This window comes from Alternaria ventricosa (assembly GCF_023758065.1).
Source record: "Alternaria ventricosa strain BMP 2768 chromosome Unknown scaffold_28, whole genome shotgun sequence".
NCBI classification, from domain to species: Eukaryota; Fungi; Ascomycota; class Dothideomycetes; order Pleosporales; family Pleosporaceae; genus Alternaria; species Alternaria ventricosa.
The window spans coordinates 152188-173697 of NW_026055708.1; the positions used below are offsets into that span (position 1 = coordinate 152188).

At 54.0% G+C, this 21510-nt stretch overlaps 7 protein-coding genes across 7 annotated transcripts; 3 read left to right on the forward strand and 4 right to left on the reverse strand.

Annotated features, from left to right (window-relative positions):
- Positions 1–1002: 1002 nt before the first annotated feature.
- Positions 1003–2310, forward strand: J4E93_010277 (uncharacterized protein; the record flags this gene model as incomplete). Its single annotated transcript, XM_049348162.1, has 1 exon — positions 1003–2310. The coding sequence occupies one exon, from the start codon at positions 1003–1005 to the stop codon at positions 2308–2310; it is 1308 nt and encodes a 435-aa protein (XP_049194696.1).
- Positions 2311–2965: 655 nt separating this feature from the next.
- J4E93_010278 (uncharacterized protein) lies at positions 2966–4677 on the reverse strand (the record flags this gene model as incomplete). The annotated part of the gene is made up of 2 exons (XM_049348163.1): positions 2966–3081; positions 3132–4677. The coding sequence occupies 2 exons, from the start codon at positions 4675–4677 to the stop codon at positions 2966–2968; spliced, it is 1662 nt and encodes a 553-aa protein (XP_049194697.1).
- Positions 4678–5202: 525 nt separating this feature from the next.
- J4E93_010279 (uncharacterized protein) lies at positions 5203–5979 on the reverse strand (the record flags this gene model as incomplete). The annotated part of the gene is made up of 2 exons (XM_049348164.1): positions 5203–5893; positions 5942–5979. The coding sequence occupies 2 exons, from the start codon at positions 5977–5979 to the stop codon at positions 5203–5205; spliced, it is 729 nt and encodes a 242-aa protein (XP_049194698.1).
- A 161-nt stretch (positions 5980–6140) lies between these two features.
- On the forward strand, positions 6141–7205 carry J4E93_010280 (uncharacterized protein; the record flags this gene model as incomplete). Its single annotated transcript, XM_049348165.1, has 1 exon — positions 6141–7205. One exon carries the CDS (start codon positions 6141–6143, stop codon positions 7203–7205), a length of 1065 nt encoding a protein of 354 aa, XP_049194699.1.
- A 2781-nt stretch (positions 7206–9986) lies between these two features.
- Positions 9987–11897, reverse strand: J4E93_010281 (uncharacterized protein; the record flags this gene model as incomplete). Its single annotated transcript, XM_049348166.1, has 1 exon — positions 9987–11897. The coding sequence occupies one exon, from the start codon at positions 11895–11897 to the stop codon at positions 9987–9989; it is 1911 nt and encodes a 636-aa protein (XP_049194700.1).
- A 3015-nt stretch (positions 11898–14912) lies between these two features.
- Positions 14913–17015, forward strand: J4E93_010282 (uncharacterized protein; the record flags this gene model as incomplete). The annotated part of the gene is made up of 4 exons (XM_049348167.1): positions 14913–14976; positions 15644–15808; positions 16210–16527; positions 16891–17015. The coding sequence occupies 4 exons, from the start codon at positions 14913–14915 to the stop codon at positions 17013–17015; spliced, it is 672 nt and encodes a 223-aa protein (XP_049194701.1).
- A 3318-nt stretch (positions 17016–20333) lies between these two features.
- On the reverse strand, positions 20334–21215 carry J4E93_010283 (uncharacterized protein; the record flags this gene model as incomplete). The annotated part of the gene is made up of 5 exons (XM_049348168.1): positions 20334–20396; positions 20455–20860; positions 20929–21038; positions 21096–21130; positions 21182–21215. The coding sequence occupies 5 exons, from the start codon at positions 21213–21215 to the stop codon at positions 20334–20336; spliced, it is 648 nt and encodes a 215-aa protein (XP_049194702.1).
- Positions 21216–21510: the final 295 nt, after the last annotated feature.

Consider the following 21510-nt stretch of genomic DNA (forward strand, 5'->3'; position numbering starts at 1 on the left):
TTAGGAATTTGGGAAGCGGTGACTTGCTTGTAGTTCTCAAAAGGAACTTGCTCCTTGTAGATCTGGCGGATTGTCCACGTACAAAGTAGCGGAACGGGCTCCACGTGAAATGAGCTAGACGACTACATGATTTGTCTGGCCGCTCGTTTCAAACTTTCGGATTGGATGTTTCTGTCTCGCATGGGTATTGGTAGCAGGGTGTGAGAAGTAGCGCGACAGTTCAATACATAAAGAGCAAATGACGAAGCCATAATGGCTCTTAAGTCATGTTCCACATGCCGCACACAAAGGAAGAACGGAGGTGCTTCTTCATTTACAAAAAGACGTGTATGAAAAAAACTACATCCATGACTCCTTATACTTCTAGCACGAAAAGTCATGTCTACGGCAATCACACCTAAGGCTTCTCAAACTCACACTACATAAGTGCATGTCTGCGGAAAACATGTCGGGTATCCGCAAGACTTTCGAGAACCTGAAGCTTCGTTATTTACTCAAATAGAGACATGTATCCGACAACTACATCTGTAAGCCCCTAAACTCAAAGGACAAAATAGCTTGTCTACGGCAACCATGTTTGGGACTTCTCAAACTCGGCCCACTTGAGCGCATGTCTGCGGCAAGCATATCGGGTGTACGCAAGACTTTTGACAACCTAAGGCTTCGGCTTTTACTTAGATAGAGACATGTATCCGACAACTACATCTGTAACTCTCCACACTTAGTCGACACAAAAGCATGCGACGCAAAGCTTACGTTTCCTGTCCATCACGGACTCACAACTCGCTCCTTCCATCCTTTCTCATTCACTCATCAACTGCCAACAATGAGAAGAAACGTCGTCAGCGCCTCCAGAGCCTTTCACTCGGACTGTTGTCTGGGCTCTCACGCCGTTCTTTGGAACCATAACTCGTTGCGCTCCACCAGTGACAAGCGCAACCCACTCAACTCATCTGCCTTGTTGTCACCCCTGACCACACACCAAATTTCAACTCATTCAAGATGACCGAATCATCGGGCCCAGCTAGCTTCTCAAGCCTCCCGGCAGAGATGAAGACCAATATCTTCGCCTGCGTACGCGACAAAGCCACCAATGCAGCCGTTCGTCTCGTCAACCACGAATGGCGAGACATCATCACGCCAATGGCTTTTTCGAACCTTACGATAGCGTCGGATAATTTCACCCCAGAGATGCTGAACACACTCCTCGAGCCTGGGAACGGCGTCATACCCCACGTAAAAAGTATCTACATCGCCCGCGTTGGCACTGAGAAGCTGTACGGCGCATGCGACTATTCCACGCAGATGCTACTCATGACAATCATCAGCGAACTTCCAAAGGGGGCACTATGCGCTCTAGGTGGGGAAGTCAATTTGCCCACAGGAATGATGTTCCATCTGCTGCAGCATCAGACGAAGCTGAAGCGGCTCGATGTTCTTTTCAATCTGGGGCTTGGTACTGCCAACGTAAACTACGCACACGAAGCTCACAAATCGTGGATATCCTCTCGGCTTGCGAGTATCGAGTCGCTCACCGTGATGCCCGATGATATGGGCAGCGAACAATGCAAGGCGGCTGGACTACTCGTGCGCAGCGCTCCGAATCTCAAAGAACTCAGGATTGTGACACGTCCTGGTTGCCTCAGTCTCATGGCGTATCCTGATCGCCCAGATGCACGACCAGATTGGACAGTCTTCGGAGGGCCGTTTGAAAGTGGCAGTGCGCCTCCTCGACTCAAGTTATCACGGATGAGCCTGGAGCAGGTGGTCTTGGGGCGAAGCGCTGCAGCTCTAATACAGGGCAACGTCGACTTATCCAAACTCAAATGTCTTCAGCTAGTGGATTGCGAGAGCATCGTCGATCTAATGACAATACTTGCGCCCGTTTGCAACCTCACTGAGTTGAACATTACAATGGCTCGGAATTCTTCTCCACTAGAATACACCATACGAGCTGTCGAAGCACTCCTCGACTCCTTCAACAGCCTAGAAAAGCTTTGGCTCGACATGGCAGACGGACGCGTGGTCGATGTATCTTGTATCGCCCGCCACACCTCCCTCCGCCAACTCGGCATAGACGGCCAGATCACAGACCACGTACCCTTCTACCCCCCGAAGGATCTGGAAATACTACTAAAATCACTCCCTTATCTCGAAGGCCTCGCCGTACACTTCCCCCGCCAATCGCTCCACCCGATCCGAGATCCCAACCCACTCTCTTATCCAATGCCAGACCGACCCGGCTCCGACATGACATTCGACCAGAAGTCTTCTCTAGTAAGCAACCCTTTTATCTTACCCCAACTCTAATAGCGAGAACTGACAACGTCTTTAGACACATATCGCCGCACACCCCCATCTGAAACACCTCCGCCTCCTATCCCCACCAGATATCCACTATACCCGCGACAACTTTCCTCCAGATCGTGAGCCCTGTACCGTCGGCTTTGCTGCACTGGACGAGATGGTTATGCAGCACTATGCTGCACAGATACTGTATCATCTGAGCAGTTCAGGCTCACGAGTACAAGTTCTGGGTATTTCACCAGATGCAAGCCACATCGTGGAGAAAACGGGGCTGGAAGATGGGAATGGGCATTCTTGGCCGGAGTATTGGTATAGGAAAGGAAGAGATTGTGGTGACGGCGAGAGCGGCTCAGTGGAGATGACGTCAGGGAAAGAGCCAGTGAAGAAGAGGGAAGGAGATATGTTGGGGAGGTTGAAGGAGGTTGCTGTGCCGATGAAGATGGAGCCTGGTGTGCTGATTAACACTGTGTTTAAGCAGATGTTTGGGGTCGGTGGAGGATTGGGAGGGCCGCTATGATGCAAGCTTCAGGCCCTGGATGTCTAGACACCAATATGTTTGCCGCAGACATGCACTTATGTGGTGTGAGTTTGAGATACAGACATTTCGACATAGCTCATCAAGATGGCATGTAATCGCAGAAAGATATCAAAGCGGATACTACTCCTTCAACACGCCCTCCACAACCTTCATAATCTCCACCAACTCCTCATCCATCATACTCTTCCCCATAACCTGTACATGCGTAGGTAAACCCTCGCACTCATCCGCATCATCTACAACAAGTCAGCCTCAAGCATACCCTCGATTCGCAAACACCACTTACAAGGCGGTTCGTACTTCACCCCCTCCTTCGCAAACTCCGCATCACCCCCCTTCTCCGCCTTCCCAGCCGCCAACACCCCACTCGGCCAATTCAGCAGATTAACCACAACCGTGTAAATCGGCAGCCCATAAGTATCATGCTTCGGCGCCACACCTTGATACCCCGGCATGAGAACAGCGTCTAGTCCTTTCTCGCCCTCACCACCACCACCACCAACCATCACCCCATGCCACCCCCTCACAACCCCCGCTTTCTGCACATTCAAATCCCACAGCTCATCCAGACTAGGCACCCAATCTTTCAACTCGGGGAACGAGCATGTTGATAGCGAGGGGACAGGCGGTTCCCCGCCATCTTTGATGTATTGCAGTGGCGTCTTCTTCGGATCCAGCATGAAGAATTTCCATGCTAGCAGGGCAGTTTGGTAGAGATCTGGTATCTTGTCATCCAGCAGCACAATCTCATGCCCCTGCGCTTTCAATTTCATCGCCGTGGTATGCAGCGCGCGGGCGATAGGCGGGTGGAGCGGTCGTTCTTTACAGCCCCTCACGAGACCGAACCGAAGGGGCTGGGGCGAAGGCTGGACACAGCGCCAGGGGACGTTGAGACTGTTTTCGTCGTAAAGCCACGGTTTCGCGTCGCTCACACACCGTAAAAAGAGTTCGTAGTCGCGGACGGAACGGCCACAGGGTCCTATGACTACGGGAACGGAACCGGGACTTCCCAGCCGGCCTACTGCGACGCCGCCTGCGAACGGGACTCGGCCTGCTGTCGGCTTCAGAGACGAGCCGCCGCAGCAGATCGCGGGGATGCGGTTTGAACCTGCTACATCTGTTGCGACGCCCAGCACACTGCCTTTCATAGCGAGGAGCGCGCCCTCGCCGCCTGTGGAACCGCCGGCTGTGTGAGAGAGTTTGAGCGGGTTCAGCGTGCGGCCGAAGATGTTGTTGTGGGAGTCTGCTGTCATCATAGTTTGAGGAAGATTGGTTTTGACGTAGAACACCGCGCCGAGAGAATGCAGGAGATTTACCAAAGAGGAGTTCGAAGCGGCGGGTGGGTGCGCGAGGAAAGAGACGTAACCAAGTGTTGCTTGAACGCCTTTTACGTTGAAGGAGTCCTTCAAACTTATCGGCAGCCCATGCAACGGTCCCATAACCCTCCCTTCCTTCTTCAGAAAATCATCGCATTCCCTCGCCCGAGCAAGCGCTTCCTCGAACATAATCTCTGTCAGGCAACTTACGCACTGCTGGGCCACAGCTGCTCTCTTGCAGAATGCCGTCACGACCTCTGTGCTGCTCAACTGGCCCTCTGCCATCATCTTCACCAGCGCCGTAGCGTCGTAGTTTTCAGTAATATCCAACTCTTTCTCGGTCAAGATGCCGCATGTTCGCGGAACATCTAGCACAGATATACTGGACGTTTCCGTGTACTGAGATGTTTGCGAAGAAGGCAGCCGCCAATCTTTCGGTATTTTAGCGTACACAGATTCGCGTTTCGAAGCGGCGAGAGTGCGCCAGTCGGGTATGGAGGGTGGTGCTGCGGTCATGGTGTTTGGTGATGGGATGACTGGGGTTAGCAGATGGATGGGGATCAAGGTCGCTCAGGTTGAACTTGTTAGGCAACGAAGGATGGTTATGTTATGTGAACGGGGCTTTGAGGTAAGGAAAAGGTAAATCGCAGCGGTGAGGATGCAATAGCGAAGACGCTACTGTGTATCATTGTTACATGGTGATGATGAGGGGTTTGGGGGGGCTATGGGGAGCCGGCCGAGGTTGCCGAGTCGGAGGGAGATCCCGGAAGGCGTGCAGCGTGGGGATATGTGGGTTTGGACTGGGGTAGTCAGGTGCACGAAATGACTTCTTCCGGCATGCAGAGTAAGTTGCTGTTTGAAGAATCGCGAGAACTTCGTTTGGATCAATGTCTGGATGTCCAACGTAAAGATTTCGCTAAAGCTACATAAGCTCTCATGAACGCTTGAACTGGATGGCACCATACCGGCAGTAATCTAAAGAACGCCCATAGTCTGATTAGAACTGCTTTGAGGATATGTTCGCTATATCTGCCTCATGCCTCAATCCCTTCTCCTCTCGCTCCTCTCGTGTGGTGACCTGCTTCTCGTGTCCTTTCGCCGTCTCTGGTCTCTCGATAGTGACCTCGACCGCTTCACATCGACATCGCGTTCGCGCCTGCGCTCTGTATGATCGTCTCGTCGCTTGTGGTCGCGGCTTCGTGATCGGTGTCTGCGCCTATCATCGCGCCCATCGTCTCTCCGCCTGTCGCGCGATCTTGAACGTTCTCGATGTCTGTGGCGTCGCTCTCTGTCCCGCGAACGACTCCGCGATCGATGACGTCTCCTTCGCTCTCCGTCGTCATCTCTGTGTCTCCGTGAACGCTCCTTCTTCTCCCTCCTCTTCGCCTTGTCGTCGTCCCCCTCCACTTTGGCTTTCTCGTCTAGCGTGGCTTTGACATCTGCGTCATGTGCCTTCTGGCCGAGTGGCGTCAGGTTCGCGTTATTGCGCACTGGCACGGGCAGACCCATGGCAGCTAGCATGGCGTCTTCCTCAGCCTCCTTCAGTTTGCGCTTCTCTTCCTTGATGCGCGCGGCTTCGGCTTCTTTGGATTCTTCGTCGCCCTTTGCGTACCAATTCAGGTCGCGTCCTTGTTGCCAGCGGCCGACAGGGGCCATGAGCGAGTGGCCTAGGTAGTTTTCGCGTTGCGCATCGTTCTTGACGTCTTCCCATTTGAAGTCGGCGCGACCGCCGCTGGATACTGTCAGCTGATGCTTTGCATCAATAAATGAGAGAACTTACCGGCTGCCTTCCTTTCGCACTGTCTGTACGAGATCCATGGTGTTGAGTTGTCGTGGTAGTGGTAGGCAGAAGACGGCGTCGATTGCGGCCAACACGCGGAGGTGAGAGGCCCGTGCTACCTACCAGTAGCTTCTCCATCACCAACCTCCAGAGCTTCCAGACAGCCCTGACACTCTTCACTCACAAACCCACCGCCAACATGCCTCCGACACTCCCGCCCCCTGACGAGCAAGAATACGATGCGCCCTCGACCATCGCGACTCTGCCCGGGCAAGACCTGAATGCCGGAAACAACCTCTTCTGGTACTTCACCTCGTCGCCATGGTTCGATGCCGAAGAGTGCATTAACATATCCGTCTTCACTAATCTCAACCTCCATGACCCGGCTAATGCCCAACAAATCATGAATGACCCGGCGCTATGGAATCAAAGACTCAACAGTGTACCACAAGGAATACAATACGTTATAGCGGGCGAAGGGCAGGGCGAAGGGCACCCATGGATTCTCCAGCGCCAACACAAGGCCGAGGTTACAGATTACGATGGCAACAAGAAGAACGGCATGTTTGTCGAGGGCAACTGGTATACGCACAATACAAAGGTTCTTATGGCGCCGAGCTTGCTGGACGTTGTGCAGAGTAGACTGCTTACCGTCGCGACGCGCATGGAGCAGATGGCTGAGATATCCAAGAACATGACACACTGGACACCTGCGACGGGATACTCGTACTTCCCTCCTTCACACGAAGCGGCGAAAGCGGCGACTACCGCGAGTCGAATCGGTAGTCCGACGCTGGCGCCGACAGATCCAGACGCAGCGGGCTCGCAGTCACAGGGAGCAGGAGCTACAGCGCAGGCGACAGATCCACTGGCATCCACCACCGAGTTCTCAGACGCGCTGTTCATGCACTCGCTCAATCTCACAAACGCATACGGAGACGAATACATGGATGAGAACCCGCTGAAGGGCGAGCCAGGCGCGTTTGTGTTCGAGGGCACCAAGACCGCTGTAAATGCGAGGAACAAGGCACAGGAGCAAGCGGCACAAGCCTCACAGTCTACACCTGCTGCAGGGCTGAAGATCGAGACACAGCCACCGAGCAGAGCACCATCTGCAGTGGGCACACCAAAGGCGGTAGGCACACCGACGACACTGGAAGCGCAGGGTAAAAAGGGCATCATCGCTCCCGCTCCCAAGAAGAAGAAGGACAGGAGGAAGAGTCAAGGTGGACTGACGAGTCCAACTACACCGAGTGTGCCATAGTTCCGTCGTTCGGACTCGTTCTGGTGTAGGAGCAAGAAACCATTTCCTTTCCATGATACCCCGGCTATATACAAGTCACATCCAAAGATCGTCAAAAGTCGTCTTCTTCCGATTCACCATGCGCTTATACCCGTAAACTGACGTATGAACACCGATAAGAACACCTCCAGCCAACCGGAATGGAAGGTGAGATGCGACATCTAACGCCTCTGACTTTAGCCCGAACGCTGAAGTAAGCCACAACGAAATGGCCCCCAAACAAGCCATTGATCAACATCTTACTTGTATAAACAGTCGTTGTTGCCACGTCCTACTCCAACAACCACAACATCTCCATCCTACTCACAAACATGGTTCTCAGAAAGGTTGTCGTACCTGCCAATGCCAATCCCCCCTCAACCCACAGCACCATCCCCAACGCCTCTTCTCATGGAGAAAAACAACCCCACGACTACCTCCCCGTCCCCAACCCCATGCCCAGCTACTGGCTCCAAAACCCGCATCCCTACGCCACCCTCCGCAGCACCCCATCCCTCCCCTCAACCTGCGACATCGCCATCATCGGCTCCGGAATGGCCGGCGTACTAACCCTATACCACATCCTGCAAAACTCCCACAAAAGCTACCTCTCCACGGGAAAACGCATGCCGCGCGTCGTCCTCCTCGACGCCCGCTCCCTCTGCAGCGGCGCCACCGCACGCAACGGCGGGCATTCTAAGATTAAGACGGCGACGCTGGCGGGTATGCAAGACAGCGCGCTGAGGACGGAGATGGCGGACTACCACCAACGCGTAATATATGAACTGAAATCGCTTGTTGAAGACGAGGGGTTGGTACAAGAATGCGAGTTTGAACTCCGGCGTAGCTTTGATGTTTTTCAAGATAGCGAGGAGTTTGAGGCGGTCAAGAGGGTGTTTGATGATGCGGTGGAGAAAGGGGAGGGCTGGACGAAGAGCAGGAGTGTGGTTGAGGGGAAGTATGTGGAGGGGGTTACTAGTGTGAAAGGGGCGGTGGGGGCGTTTACGTGCGAGGTAGCGAGTTTTTGGCCGTATAAGTTGGTTACGGGGGTGCTTGGGGTGTTGGTGGGGAGGTTTGGTGGGAGTGGGGAAGATGGAGATGGAGATGGAGATGGAGGTGGGGAAGGGGTGTTGAATGTACAGATGAACACGCCGGTTACACACCTCACCTCCTCCACCTCCCCTAACACCACATTCAACACCAAAACAACAACAACCCTCCACACCCCCCGCGGCACCCTCACCACTACCTCCCTCATCCACGCCACAAACGCCTACACCCCCTCCCTCCTCCCTTCCTTCACTGGCACAATAACCCCCTACAAAGGCATGAACAGCCACCACACCCCTTCCTACCGCATCTCCCCCCACCTCTCACACACCTACAACATATCCTTCGCCCCGACCCCATCCACCCCAACAACCCCATCCCACCCAACAGGAACAGACTACCTAAACCCACGCCCCGACAGCTCCATCGTCGTCGGCGGCGGCTCCTGGCTCTACTCCTCTACCCCCTCACTCTGGTACAACACCGTCGACGACTCCGCTCTCACCGGCCACTTCCCCCCACACATCTACACCCACTGGACATCCTACATGTCTACAACCTTCCTGGGCTGGGAAAACAGCGGCGCCCAACCAGACAGTATCTGGACGGGGATTCAAGCTCAGACAACAGATGGGATGCCGCATGTGGGCCGTGTTCCTGGGGTAGAGGAGGGCCAGTGGATGTTGTGTGGGTTTAATGGGGGTGGGATGGGTATTATACCGGTGTGTGCGAGGGCTGTGGCGAAGATGGTGGTTGAGGGGAAGGGGTTTGAGGATGTGGAGGGGGAGTTTGGGCTGGTGGGGGGGTTTGCGACGGGGGAGGGGAGGATGCATGGTGTGATTGATTGATGGGACGGGGGAGTTGAAGTGTATGTATGTGTAGAATGCGTACTACGTACTGCATCCTGTGTTGATCAATCCTCTGCACGTTCAATACATGCATGGATGATCCTTGGTGATACTAGTTTTCATCGCGAGAAGCGCGTTCTATGGGCTTGGGTCTAATTACAATGTACGTACGGGATTAAATCTATAGATATATATACAATCTGAGAAAGAAGCTTATTTACTTAAACGGTAGGGTAACTACCGTAATGGTTTTTGATTCAAGGAAATCGTCACTGGATGCAGAAGACGTACTAATGAGTGGGTAAATCCCGGATCCTTTTCGCGACCGATCGACCTTTTGCGAAACGGTGCCATGCTTAAAGGAATCTCCGACGGATACGAGTCTTGACTAACTAATCATCCCTAAGAAGCGAATTGTGAAAGAGGAGAGATAGGCTCCTCTCGATGCCAACAGAAAAAAACATAAACTCCATCCCAGATGCCGCTTGCTTCCCTTTTCATATTTGAGCATTTGCAGTTTGACGAAAGCCTTCATCAGAACAGTTTCTTTCACCCGCCAACAATGCAAGAGTCCCAGAAGCTAGCCACAAACACACCCGTGAAGTAACAAAGGAGAGATACCAAGCGACAAGATAGAAGCTCGAAATGATGAGGTCGTCGGTGAAGTGGAGTGTACAGGTATAAGGTAGAGAGGAGAGGAGATAGGAAATGGTATCTCTAACGGCTACAATCTGAACGTGGAGGGTTGAGGATTGGGAATCGTAGGACTCTTGCTTCCTGGAAACAACGTATTCCTCGAAATCAAAGCAAAGAAAAAAAGGGATAAGAAAAGTTGTCAAGACTACAAGTGGCAGGTCATAGTGCCTTACCACACCCACTCAAGGTCACCCAGATCGTCCGTGATCTGGGCGTGGTCGGTATGAGAGCGCCAATCTTTGCTCTTGTACCAGTTGTCCACCTTCTGCTCCCAGGAGCTGACAGGGTGGTTGTTGTTTTCGTTGTGACTGGAGCCCCAGTGGATTGGTCGTCGGCCAGTCCCAGTCCGGCTCCGCTTCCGGGCGGAGTTCGGAGCTTCAGCAGACTTGGGCGACCTCATTGGCTTTGACGGAGTCTGCTGCTGAACTTGCTGCTGGGCCTGGACGGCAGGGCTGCGGCGACGGTCGCCGAGAGCAGCCCACTTGTCGGCAGCAGAGCGCTTGGGGCTGCGAGCAGGTGCTGGGGTGCGATGCTCCTCGAAGACGAATCCAGTCGCCGCGCTGACGTGGTCGACCGCAGAGCGGATGTTCTTGGGCGAGCGATCCCTGCTGTTGTGGACCGTGGCAGGGTTCTTCACCTCGGATAAGCCACGAGGGGTCGAGACGCCAGATCCGGCTTCGGAGACAACAGCCTTGGGCTTGGGCTTCTCAGCACTGAAAGAGTGGCAGTTGTTCTCAAGCTCAGCAAGGAACTGCGCATCGTCATCCTCCTCATCCCAAAGGTCACTCCAACTCTTCGAGATCATGTCGCGCTTCTTACCGAAGACGGACGACATGCTGTTGAAGTTCTTGGCAGGGAGCGAGCCAGAGATAGCAACGGGCCGAGATCGAGTGAAGTTCATCGACTTTGGTTCGCTGACGTCAACCGACTTGAAAGATAAGCCTAAGCCAGAGTCCACAAAAGAAACGGCAGAGGCGCTGTCTGGCTTGACATCGTAGGGAGGACCCGGGAACATGTCGTCCTCGTAGATCTCGTCGTCGGGAATGGCTGAGAGCTGACGGAACTGCTGAGGTGGCGACATGGCCAAGGCCTTCGCCCATGGGAATGAACCATTGTTCTCGAGCTGCGGCGTCGAGATCGAGGGAGTGCGGAGGGGCTCACGGTTGGCTCCGACAGCGACGACGTCACGCTCCTCAGTGCAGAAGTCGTCAAGGCTCTCGTCATCGGTGGTGAAGCTGATGACGCGGGCCAAGGCATCCTTGACAGCGTTGAGGTCGCGCCTCTCGGGGTCGATGGCCAAGCACTGCCTGATGACCTCAAAGGTATCCTGCGACATGTTGGGGAACACGTCGAAGAGGCTCTGACGGTCGAGAGCAAAGTCGGCGTACAGAGGGTCTGAAGTGGATGGGACAGCGAAGGGGTTGCGCTGGAAGAGGATGTTGAGGAGGACGATGCCAATGGCCCAGATGTCTGCCTTCTCAGTAGAGTAGCCAGTGTTGCCAGGGTCGTACTGCTCAGGCGCCATGTAGCGGTCGCTGCCTACAGCAATCTCATAGGACCACGTGTCGGTAGTGGCAAGACCAAAGTCGCCAAGCTTCATGGAGCCATCCTGGGTGAGGAAGATGTTCTCGGGCTTGATGTCGCGGTGGTAGATACCCTTGGAGTGGATGAATTCGACAGCACCGACAAGCTGCATCATGAAGTCGCGCACGTGCTCAGTCTCGAGAGGGCCCTTGCCAACGCGGATGGCCTCGTACAGGTCGCCGTTGGAGCAGAACTCGAGGACCAGGTAGATGTGGTTCTGGGTCTCGAAGGACTGGAGGAGGTTGACAACATTGGAGTGGTCGCCGAGGTGCAGGTGAACGCCAAGCTCCTCGGAACGCTCATCGACTGCGAAAGCAGAAGGGCAGTTGACGGCGGCGGTGCTCTTGGTGATGACCTTGATGGCAACATTGTCGCCAGTTACGAGGTCCTTGGCCTGGAAGACCATGCCAAAAGAGCCATTGTTGAGAGGGGAGATGGTCTCGTATCGTCCATGTAGCACAACGCCGTCGTGAAGGTGATCGCGCATGCACTCCATTGGAATAGTGTGTAGTGGAACGGGGTGGCTGTCGTGGTGAAGCCGAACAAACAAAGGAACAGGAAGAGGGGAAGCTCGATATGCGGATAAACAATGGGCAGACAGCCGAAAGCCCAAAAGCGATGCTCTATCAGACTTTTAGGTGACGGAGTCTTGGGAAGATATCAATAAATGGTTGTAATGGCGGCCGATGGTTATGGGATAGGTCGGACCGGATATGTCGTAAGGCAGCAGCAGGAGGCTGGAGAAACAGAAAGCAGTCGTCGGTGATATGCACAGGAGTCCGTCGACGGAAACAGCAAGGAAATGCTCAAGAGAGTGTGGTTCTCATTTGTCGGTATTAATTGCGTATGGATAGCTCGAGTCAACGAGCTGTCGGGGTGGGTGGAGGAGGGATGGAGTCGTAGACGTCCGGAAAGGAAGAGGTATCGCTGCGTAAAGAGAAGAGAGTCGTAACACGTGGAAGTGGAGGTGTCGTCGGTAGGCAGACAGTAGGGAGGTGTCTGGATGACGCTATTGACGGCGTGAGTCAGATGGCACGGGCTCACGCGGAAAGGGAGCTAGCAGGCTGTCGAGAAGGGTCGAGACGATGCTAGTTGGCGGTTCGCTATGCTGGATTCGATCGAAAGAGCATCAAACGTCTGCCTGGAGAAGCTATTGCGGCGGCGGTCGGGTCGAAGTGAGGTGAGGTGAGAGATGAGGACGAGCGGGTACTCGGACTAGCTAGCTGTCGGACGGATGTCGGGATGGCCAGCAGCGGACTCTCAATATCACATCAAATCAGACCCGGCGGTGGCAGCTATATGGTCGAGTAGATGCGTGTATAGCGTGGTTGGCGTGGGTGTGTCGGGAGTCGGCGGAGGGCGGAAGGGATGGTGTTGTTGACGTTGTTGACGTCTGAGCTGCGAGCGGTTGCGGCTGCGGAAGGAGCGAGGGAGGAGCGGTGGTAATTAAGGCAGCAACGGACGGTGGGGGTTGTGGTGGTGATGATGAGGAAGCAACGCTAGAGCTTGCGAACAACGACGAGAGCAAAGTAGGTGGGTACGTGTTATGGAGGCATCGGGAGATGGTGGTGAGGTGATAGCGGGTAAAGGACGGCCAGCTGGGTATTAGAGGGCAGCGCGCCAGGAGCTGCTGCCCTCGGGGGACCCACCAGTGGCAGGGGTCGTGCTTTGGGACTAGCGCTTGCTAGGGATGGCTACGTGGCTTTGCTTGCATTGGATCAGGTGCTAAAGCAGCACGAAGACCTGGCCAACCGGCGCCGCCACTGGCCTGCCAACTTTCCATGACTTTCTATCGGTTTCCACCGTGGTCGTCACCCGTCGTGCCTGCCATCACTTGCGCCCCGTCCCCGTCGGTCGTCCCTGCTTTGGCAGCCGGTGGGTCCTGCCCATGGCATCATCTCTTGCACAGTCATCGGCTCCACCCTGATCTCTGTGCTGGCGGACGAATGCGCAGAAATTAGCTATGACGAGCGCTGAAACATTGTCCTGGCCGACGCGGACAGGGCGCACTTCCAGACCTCGTCCAGCCTGTCCAGCCTGACCAGCTGTCGTGCGCCAATGCTGGCTTAGCCCCAAGCGCCGCCTCCAGGGCGCTGCTGATCGTAGCCCGTTGCACCGTAGCACCCAACTGCCACCTGGCCTGTAGAAGCCCGCGCCCGCCCTCCACGAGCTGCTCCAACGCGACCGTTATCTCTCGTTTCGTGATGCTTGCCACTTTGTCCCGCATGAGCCTTGCGCTCTCTGCACCCGACATTGGACGTCCTGCTGTCGTGTGCTCAGATTGTCCGCAGTGTATCCGTCGCGCAGTACTGTGCTATCCAGGGGCTGATCTACGCCCCAATACAGCATGACAAGTGTTTCGTCGCTAGCTCGCGGCCATTTGGTACACTATTCGGCTGACTACTGTCTATCGTCCCTCGACATCGGCCTCAAGGGTCGGGCGGGTCGCAGCAAACATTAGAAATCTGGGGAAAGCTCATGCTGCGATGCGATGCGATGCCATTGCGACTGCCATATGATCCCGACGGGCTCAGGTGGCATCCCGCTGCTTCATGGTCGGGGTTCATGCCACCGCTCTACCTGAGACAAAGCCGTGTATGCGCTCACGCCGCAATAGCCTCGCGCGTCCATCCCGCCTCGAATCCTCCTCTGTTTGTTGTCTTGCTGCGCAGGATCCGGAGTAAGCTTCCCACTGCACCCTAAAGGAGGGCTCGCAGTAGCTTGCAGTAACTTGCAGCCTCCTGCATCCACAGCCACCCAGAGAGCGTCTTGGACAGGCACTCGGCGGGCTACTGCAGGTAACATGCACCGGGCCATTTCTTTGTACCCACTCGCTGTACCTGTCCCTGGGCTACCCATGAGCGGTGTAGAGAAACAAAGACAACACACTCTCCCCCAGCCTATAGCATTTTCAACTTTTTGCGTTGAGCCGGGAGGATTTGCGTGACAGGCGGACGTACAGTGGGTCGGCTGCGGAAGCTATGTGGAAATCTTGCGACATCGAGCATCAACATGGTCGGGTTAGCCAGGAACACCCGTCCATCTCACCATGGTCGCCCGCAAACACGAGTGAAGGTGTGGATATTCTGGGGCTCGCATGACGGTGTGCGCCTCAACGACCAGCCTCATCACGATCATTGCCACGAGCATGTACGATCATTGCAAGGAAGTCGTTGGGGAAGAGCCATCGTGACTGTACGCAAGCCTCAACCCCCGATGCCCGATGACTCCTATGCTTTTGAAAATTTTCTTCTCGACAGCACGTTCACGGCTGTCAGGCCTCATCCGGCATCGTCAAGGAATATTCAAGGAACTTGTTTACACATGTCAATAATACACAACTTGCCGTGGTAACCTCACCGCCATGTTTTGAAGTTCCCGTCCGCAAGCCTCGCACCAGTTAGCTGCCAGTCCAGACACACAACTACAGTTCGCAGTATAGAGGCGCTATAGCAGAGATTTTCTTCTCACCGCCGTTCACCGCCCTGCACTCAACAACAACAAGGAAACAATGTCGCCCGCGTCCCTCGACACCGCGCGCTGGAGCCAAGCAGAGGTAGTGTTGCTCGACATTGGTAAGTCGCTTGCCATTCTCGAGTCCCGCTTGGCTAGTCGAGAACGACTGCAATCAGCCTCCACCAACCTCGCGATGCATGCAGCTGTCTAGTCAGCAACTTCCCGATGGCAATGCCTGCCACCGACAGCACCTTGCACTGTCTGTGTTGCTGCGCTCTCCCGGGCGCTACCCCAGCTTTTGCCTGCGCCACCCAGCTTCGCCTTCCCATGCGTTGACTGGCCTAAACATCTCAGGAGGCTGACTGCTGCCAGAGGGCACCATTTCCAGCATCTCATTCGTCAAAGATGTCATGGTAAGCCTTCATGTTTCTATTCTCGCGTCTTACTAGCCAGCGCTTCCACCTTCCCTCGTTGTCATTCTGTTCGTCTCGAGGCGCATCTTCCCCGCATTCGGAATCGTGATCACCACCACCAACCTCTGTCGAGAATCACGCCGGCCCGCCCTCCCATGCCCGCCTGGTGTCACCCGGCAATGATGAAGCCACTCATGGCTCTCCTCGTCTCTTTCGCCTCCCCTGAGTTCTAGATGCTTTTCCGACCTGCACCTGCCACTCCAACGATGATCTCGCGCTTCCAACCTCCGTCATCTGTCACGCGACGCCCGCCAGTGGGGTTTCCTCTTCGCGCCGTCTCGCTCACAATAGCCGCAGTACCCGTATGCACTAGACAGTCTCACAAGACTAGCACGCAATTCGTGGTCGGATGCCGACTTCCAAACCCTCATCGCATCGTTCCCAGACGACGCCAAACGCAGCGCCGATGCGCTACTCGCCCACGTACAAGACCTTACGCGGCGCGATGTCAAGGCTGTGTACTTGAAGCAACTACAAGGTGGGTAACAAATTGTGTGTTTCAACATGGACGACGCACCCCGGGCCTCCCATGTCCAGCCAAATGATTGCCAACACCAAGCGCCGACACCGCGCCGCTCTAAAGCGGCTAGCTCGATCGAAACAGAGTAGTGATTCGATCGGCCAGTCACCACCGGCAGCATTATCGCGATAGTCGCCGCCTGTCGCAGCAACCCTTGGGGGTGCCAAACCCTCTTCCTGTCAGCTCGACGCCGCTCCAAGACCCCATTCCGTCCATCGCACCACAAGCGTGGCGATCAGCCCATTCTAAACGCTGCTTGCGTACTACCATCACCACGCATGCACATTGCCTTTATCGATCTTATCAATCATCGGCCAATACACATAGTTGCACCGCAAAACTAACCCCTTTGCTCGCAGGCCACCTATGGACAACCGGGTTCCGCAACGGTGATCTCAAGACCCCGCTCTTCAGCGATGTAATCCCCCAACTCGAGCAGTGGAAAGCAGCCGGCAAAACACTGGCCATCTTCTCCTCCGGCAGCGTGAAGGCTCAGCTCCAGTTCTTTACCTACGTCACAGACGGTCCGAATACGCGGGACATTAAACCCCTGTTCGCCGCTCACTACGACACGGTGAACGCCGGCCCTAAAATGGAAAAGACGTCCTACGAGAACATATGCCGTGAGCTGGGCAAGGACGTCAAGAACGTCGCTTTCTTGACTGACAATGTAAAAGGTATGTGGTATTTTCGTGAGGCTGTTACGGCGAATGGTGATTTGAAACAACACACCACCGCCTTCTCACCGCCCTTACATCTGCACCCCACCACCGCATCTTTCAACCCACTCTTTGTCTCGCGTTCCGAATTCGTTACTTACCTATCATCCCACCATCACACGTCCTTCGTCACGCCGCATATCTCGTCTCTCGCCTACCGCCCCTCTCGTCCACATCCGCGTGTCTCTCGTTCCACATAAGTCTTTCCCATCACGCGACCCCACCATGTTTCACATCGATACATCTTTCTCCATCGCACGTGGCTAGCTCCATATGCACACTTTCATGTACGGTGACTAACATGTTTTGTGATTTGAATAGAAGCTGAAGCGGCGATGGATGCGGGTGTCTATGCTGTTGTCGTTGACAGGCCGGGTAACGCGCCGTTGTCGGATGAGTCGAGGGAGACGTTCGCTGTCATCGAGACATTGGATGCGTTGCCGTGAGCGGATCGACGATGAATGGGCATGTTGTCGCTTGGAGCGCTGCGAGGAGGGCTTCATACGTGGTTGTCGTTGTTGCGACACGGGTATCGAGGCTTGATAACGGGTTGGTTCTTTAAATAAATATCAACATGAGCTCTTGCCTTCATTCAACTCCCTTCCCAAAGCAACGAAGCTCTCGTCATATCTACTCTGCATGTGATCCGCCGGTGATGCGATAAGATCCCAGCGTGTGTTTGGCAACATAGCTCAAGCCGACATCGCGAATTATCGCCATCACCATACACTTTGTAAAGATTATCTGAAGTGATGTAGTAATTCGAACTCTTCCTGTTGTCCAGACTACGCAGCTAAATAAAAACTGTTGGGGGGAAATTCGAAGGGTATCTACTGGTAGTTTTTCAACTTCGGACTGTAAACCAAACCACGAAAATAATTCCTCCACATCGCAAGACCCCCAGAATTTCGCGCAACTTGTCAGTCTCACATAATACCCATAGTTCCTCATAATGTTACAAGTTCCTGGAACAGAAAAGCGTTGTGGTGCTAATTATTTTCCCCTTCCGATACCTTCCACCCAACCACGATGTCCTACAACCCACTCATCCACTCATCCACCTTTCCTCCAATACACCGAAACCATAAATTCAGGTAAACACACAATACTATATATCACGCGATCCTGCCAACGAATAAAATTGGCACCATCGCGTGGTATATAGTATCCTCTACCTACCCAACCCCATACCTCCCCCCCCCCAAAAAGCAGCCAACAAACCTTACCATCCTTCCCGTACCGTACGCCATCACAACTTCCAGAGAGGTAACCAACACAGAGCAGACATTCTAAATTGACTTGCTTTGATACCTCGCTCGGAAGATTCTGTGTTGAATCAAGTCCAAGAGACGCATCATAGCAGATCAAATCAGAACCCCTCCTTTGTCCTGGCCTACCTCTGGACTGACATTACGCCAATCTTTGAGATTTCGTAAGTTGAAGGCTGCTATATCAATCTGCAACTTACAAAGTCTAAAAGATTGGAGTAATGGTTAAGGTATGGAGGAGTGCGCTCTGCGAACACTACGTACCCTGGTTTTGGAGATTATGTCAGTGGAAATACTGAATGCTAGGATAGCCATCTATTCAGCATTGATGGATATCCTACCATACAGTATTTCCACTGATATAACTTCCAAGACTGGGGGAGGGGAGGAATTCCGATACGAAAAGTTGTGCGCCCGTTGGGTTGGTTACTCCATCGTGCGGTCGTCGGAAGATAGCAAGCGTGGAGGTTTTGGATGGCTGACACTCCCGTCCCAGTGTGCGGAGAGTGTCGTAGAAAAACCTTGTCGTGTGCGCATCGCGTAGGACAACTATCGTCCACATCGACTGTCCATGTTCGTTGATCTCATGGAAGCTTCTTCTCCACCCTACCTGAAGCTTGGTAGGGTGGAGCAGAAGCACCCATGAGATCAACGAAGTCGGCAAAACGCCTCGCCGACGTGCGGTCACGAATGGCTTAACCGATAGTCTCAGGCTTTCGTCTAAGCCGTTCGTGACCGCACGTCGGCAAGGGCCTGCTAGTTCCGTGGATTGTTCGTTGGGGTTGTTGTCTCGGTCGGAGCATGCGCTCCTCGTCCAAAGGCTTGATGGTTGATACCGACGTGTATGGGGACAGTTGCTCACGTATCGGGGAAGGATGAGCGTGGTGACGGCTGCAAAGACACCACGATCCTACGACTCAGCTCCAAACCCAAACTTTCTTGAACCCTCAACCCCTCCCGTATTCCACCTCTTCACAAATCCTCCTCCTGTGACACTCCTAACCCGTTCAATCCGTCTCTTGCACGCAACTCGAAGAAGAGGATATCGTTGCACCATAATTTTTGGGAAATACTCGAGGGCAACTGAAGCTTGTAGAGTTGCAAAATTCAGTTGCTCTCGAGGTATTTCCCAAAACTCATCGTTGCACCATAATCCACTCGCCCCTTTACCATCTCAATCATCTTATCATGCGCCAACACCAGCGAACATCTATCCCCACCCCTCACACAGATGAACTGACGAGGACGGATTCTTTTCTTCCACCTCCGCCCCACCACCCACCCTTAGTACGACGATGTCGTTGCCGGACGCGCCGATAGTGGCGTTGATCATAGACTAGACGATTGCGATGTTGGCTGAGAGGTCGGTGGTAGGTATTGTACTGCCAACGGAGACGAGGTGGCGCGCGTGCGTTGCGTACCCAAGAGCGTTTAGTTCCGTGATCAGAGGGAGGAAGGCGGAGGGAGTGTGCCAGACGCCGGGGATGAGTATGAGTTGGGGTTTAGTCATTGTGGTGGCGGGGTTTGGGAAGGTCGGTTGGAGAGGTGGTATTAGTTATGCGTCGATGTGAAGCGTCCGCGCGGAGGTGTGCAGCCTACACCCGGAACTCTGGGGCTAGTCATTCACATCCCTCCACTTTCCCCTCTCTTTTATTGTAAGATTCCGGTCGTATTCGTATCGCTGGTACACTAGGTATGACTGGGTCGTCACCGGTGTGAATGGATATGGGAACGGCGGCATGCCTCACCCATGGAATCCCCCGAAATACGGCCATATCTCCACTCTCTTTGCTCGAAGTAGGCATGTATTCCTCTTGACCCGATCTTTCCATCGTATCTTGACAGTCTTTGTACGCGTACTTCCTCCAACCCACAGCGATATTGACACCAAGTGGCTGCATTGTTCTTATTCAGACGGAGAGGAGGCGGTCATTGTGGGTAGTGTAATCCGTCCGAAGATCCTGCTTCATCCTAGAGCTCCAAATCCTCTCACCCTCCTCTTATAGAACATTCCCCTCATATCTGATCATCCCGTCATAGTGATGATACCGGCACGTGCGTCCGAGTCCGGTGCGGTGTTCACATCGTGTGCGTCGTACTGCCCGATGGCATAATGTCGTCCGTATACGTCCTGTCCACTGTCGTCCACCGCAGTGCCTGTCGAAGTGTGCCGGACTGGCAAAAGTAAAAAGGTGCAAAACGAAATTGGTAGTGTGGAGTGGGGCAGACATGGTGTGAAGGATTAGCGAGGTATGTAGTGCTCACGACATGCTTCCAGCCAATTAGAGCTAGAGGCTTGGGAGGGCATCCCTGTCTTCTCGACAGCGCAATCATTCACATTCGTGGAACTTGTATGAAGACTTGTATACGAAAAGCTGGAGCTTGGGTATTGTTGTGTATCTTGAGCCGTTTTTCGGCAATGTATGCGCCTCTAACGCCGACGGTGCCTAGAATGCCCTCCTTGGTACATGCTGAGTGCCGACTCGCTGCATGTGTCTAAAAGAATCTCCACCAGATGAAGACGATGATGATGAAGGCTAGTCCGCCGATGGGTCCGTACTGCGCATCGTTAGTATTCCAAGTCTGCTACCACAACGTGTTTCCGTCCTGAACTCACCTGCTTCAACAACAACTCCCAGTTGATGCGCACAGCAGCCTTCTTGTACTTCCTACTGTCCTCCCTTAACCGGCTCGAGATATCGCCCATCCTCTCCAGACTGTCTCCTCGATACAGCAGATCCTCAATGTTCTTGGTCATGACCTTTGTAACATCCTTCAGCTCATCGTTCAACTTGTCTAAATTCTGTGTCGCCCTCGAATCTTGGTATGTCTTCTTTGTGCTCTGAATGAACTGATCGAACCCGACGAATTCGTACGGTCGGCATGTGGGTGAGAGGTACTGTTGCGGTTGGTATGTAGTGGTGAATTCGCGTTGGAGGTCGGAGAGGTATGTGAAAGCGAGTTTGCGCGGGTATGAGCGGTCGCATATGCAGAGGAAGCAGAGGTCGCCTTCGATGATGTAGCTGGTGGTTGCGTTAGCATGTGATCGAGGATGCTTCTCTGCACGTAAAGGCAGGGGCAATGCGCATACTGGAATGTGTAGTTTCCGCTCTCTATACTCGCTTGTTGTTCGGCGTTACGGTTTAGGCGTCGCTGTAACATCTTTACTTTGTTCGTGGCCTCGTTGAACTCGGCATCATTCTAGAAAATGTGAGTCCCATTTTTGGGCTACGTGAACAGCTCGAGAGGCGCCGTTACCTGGTTATTGTCGACCGAGGCTACCAAATGAAGGCCTAGACATGTATAAGCACGTGTGCAGCCTTCAATATGGCTGAGTTACTGACCATCGAGCCGCGATATTATGGTGTGTTTGATCATGGCGGCGGTTGAGGGTGCGGAGAATTACAGCTGGTGAGTGTACAATGTCGTCAGATAATGTGACGAGCGCAAAGTTAGGCCCGAGGGTGAGTAGTCGCGTATAGGGGATACGTGTCGAGGCTGATGATACCAGATCGCAAAGATGACGATGCGGAAAGGTCGCGCGGGAAAGCGCACGGACGCGCCAACGGCCATCACAGAACAACCAGCATGCCGTGACCCTTCAATGCACTGTCCTTCGTGACTCTACAGACGCGTTCATCCGAATCTCGAGACCAGAGAGACTGACTGGAGT